Below are 2,240 nucleotides of genomic sequence, written 5' to 3' on the forward strand. Positions count from 1 at the left end.
AATTATGTTCGTAACACCACCACAAAAGACGCTCGGAGCACGAGTTTCGCGAACGTTACACGTAACACCAACTGATGAATGAATGACTGACCGGTGTGATGGTTGATGTTCGACCTGTTCGTTTGACTGCTCGGTGGCAAATGATGATCTGCATCGGCAGATTGGATTTTCGGCTTCGGTGCCGATGGTGATTGCTTACCGTCTGGTAAGATGATCTTCACCTCTTCTTCAACCGGGGGGGAAACCCAAATGAGAGTGGGCCTCAGCATTAATTTCCTATCGCACAAAAGGAAAGACCGTGGCGGAAAGAAAGCATCAAAGTGGGGTTATGTTACACTCTTGGGGTGGGCAACTGTTGGGGTAGGTTAATGTTGAAAGCATTTAAAAATAACTTATACATACAGAGTAAGCTTTAAACAAAATTTAAAATAAATAAATTCAAACTTGGTTTGATGTACCACGAAGAGTAGACGTGTTAATTGAAAGGAATAAAGAGTCAGATTTCTTACAGATAACATTACATCTCTACTTCCTTCCCGTATCAATATCATGTTAAATACATGTTTCCTTAGCATAAGATGATGTAATTGATGGAAGACATCACCAACTTTCAAGCATTTTTTCAGTACCTTTTCATACAGCTGTTCATAGCTGTTGACTCAACAGTGTTGATAAATATTTTTTATTTCATGAAAATTCACATTATTTCAACCACCTTGATTCAAAAAAAATCTTCAATCACTCTCTTCCACCACCGGATCAACCTCGACGTCTATCTCGGGCATCACGACGAACTCATTCCTCAGCTGCACCAGCTCATCTTCCGTCTTCAGCACCGAGTCCTCGTCTTCGTCCTCCCCCTTCAAACCGGGCACACTGTGACGCCGCGAGCCCGTGGACGATTCCGTTGGATCGTACGCCGGCTCTGGCGGCGCCCGGATGACGCAATCCTCCTGGATGGTCTTCACGAAGAAGCTGCGGTTGATGCGGAACTTGTCCAGCACTCCGTACGCCCGCTGCATCACCGGTCCGGGCGGCAGTCGCTCTCGGGCCAGAACCCAGGTGGAGGCTGTTGAGATGATAAGGGTATCGTTAAGAGTTGGCAGGTGGTTTACTTTGAAGGTCTTACCCGTGTGACCGACTGGTCCGATCGAGCTACAAGAGTAGATTACCGCGAAGGAGTCGTAGTCCGTGTCCAGAACCATGAATGTCGCGTTGTAGTTATACGGGAAGGACTGGTACTGGATCGTGTACCTGCCATCCTTGGTTCTGCCTTGGGCTTCCATCACTCCAGAGATGACGCGCTGCACGTTGTTGCTGAAGGTAGAAGAACAATGATCAACGATCTTCACAAGCTTCACACGCGATCACTCACAATCGATTGGTCAAAGCATTACGCACGTAGATCTTCCCGTCGGGTTGCAGTTCGTAGGTCGCCGAAACGCACTTGGTAGCGACCTCGCTAACAGTGAAATAACGCTCAACTTCGTACCAAGTTCCTAGGAATCGCGTTCGATTAAACCTCAGAATTGGAGTGTAATCTGGACATCCACCGAAGCCCGGTATTTGGCAGTTCACTACACCCAGCACCGTCAGCCCCACCAAATAGATCAAGATTCGACACTTGAGATCCATCGTCACTGAACTTAACCTCAACAAACAGCACTCCAACTGTCCCGCTGATCCTATCCGTTCCAAGAACTGTCGTCAAATAGCTAGATCTGCGTCATAAACGGGCACTTTTATAGGCCAACTCCCTGTGGTTAAGGCTGGGAAGAAAGGTGAAATTCCGTGTCGCGCCGTGTGACCAAGCCACGGGAAGTTTATTATACATATAGCGGTAATTTCACCTCGAAGAACGATCACCCGATGCCTTTGAAGAGTTTCCTGCTTAGTAAACCGATGAGCTGAATATGGGTGAGACCTTTTAAGGTTTGATCTTTGTTTAAGCATGTCAAATCCGAGCTTGGTTTGTGTCCCTGCAATGTAAAGTAAACCTGTTGGTGGGTGTCCTCACTAAATTATTTCTAAAAAATAGGTTCTTTGTCTGGACACTTACGAACAGCTTTATTTAACATTTCAGAGACTCACAACATGTTAACTTTAAACACGTTTAAACATTATTTAAAAAAAAATCTGAAAGCCTCGTCTGTACTCAGAGTGCGGGAGTGGCCCCTTTTGCCGGGTTGCAAAAGATCGTCTTCACTCTTATCGCGGAAAGAGGTCCCGACGACGTGTTC

At 46.2% G+C, this 2,240-nt stretch overlaps 1 protein-coding gene across 1 annotated transcript; it reads right to left on the minus strand.

Moving 5' to 3' along the window:
* Positions 1–510: 510 nt before the first annotated feature.
* Positions 511–2,002, minus strand: LOC120415571 (apolipoprotein D-like). The gene is made up of 3 exons (XM_039577149.2): positions 1,376–2,002; positions 1,130–1,317; positions 511–1,069 (listed from the first exon to the last, which is right to left on the minus strand). Exons 1-3 carry the CDS (start codon positions 1,633–1,635, stop codon positions 735–737), a joined length of 783 nt encoding a protein of 260 aa, XP_039433083.1. The 5' UTR covers positions 1,636–2,002; the 3' UTR covers positions 511–734.
* Between the last annotated feature and the right edge of the window lie 238 nt (positions 2,003–2,240).

Source organism: Culex pipiens, chromosome 2 (assembly GCF_016801865.2).
Source record: "Culex pipiens pallens isolate TS chromosome 2, TS_CPP_V2, whole genome shotgun sequence".
Classification (NCBI taxonomy): domain Eukaryota; kingdom Metazoa; phylum Arthropoda; class Insecta; order Diptera; family Culicidae; genus Culex; species Culex pipiens.

Excerpts from the sequence above, each read along its gene's own strand:
- LOC120415571 (XM_039577149.2), bottom strand. The coding sequence starts at position 1,635 with ATGGATCTCAAGTGTCGAATCTTGATCTATTTGGTGGGGCTGACGGTG. Across the intron at positions 1,318-1,375 it reads AATGCTTTGACCAATCGATT|CAACAACGTGCAGCGCGTCA; the intron begins GTGAGTGATCGC and ends TTCTACCTTCAG. Across the intron at positions 1,070-1,129 it reads CGGACCAGTCGGTCACACGG|CCTCCACCTGGGTTCTGGCC; the intron begins GTAAGACCTTCA and ends TCATCTCAACAG.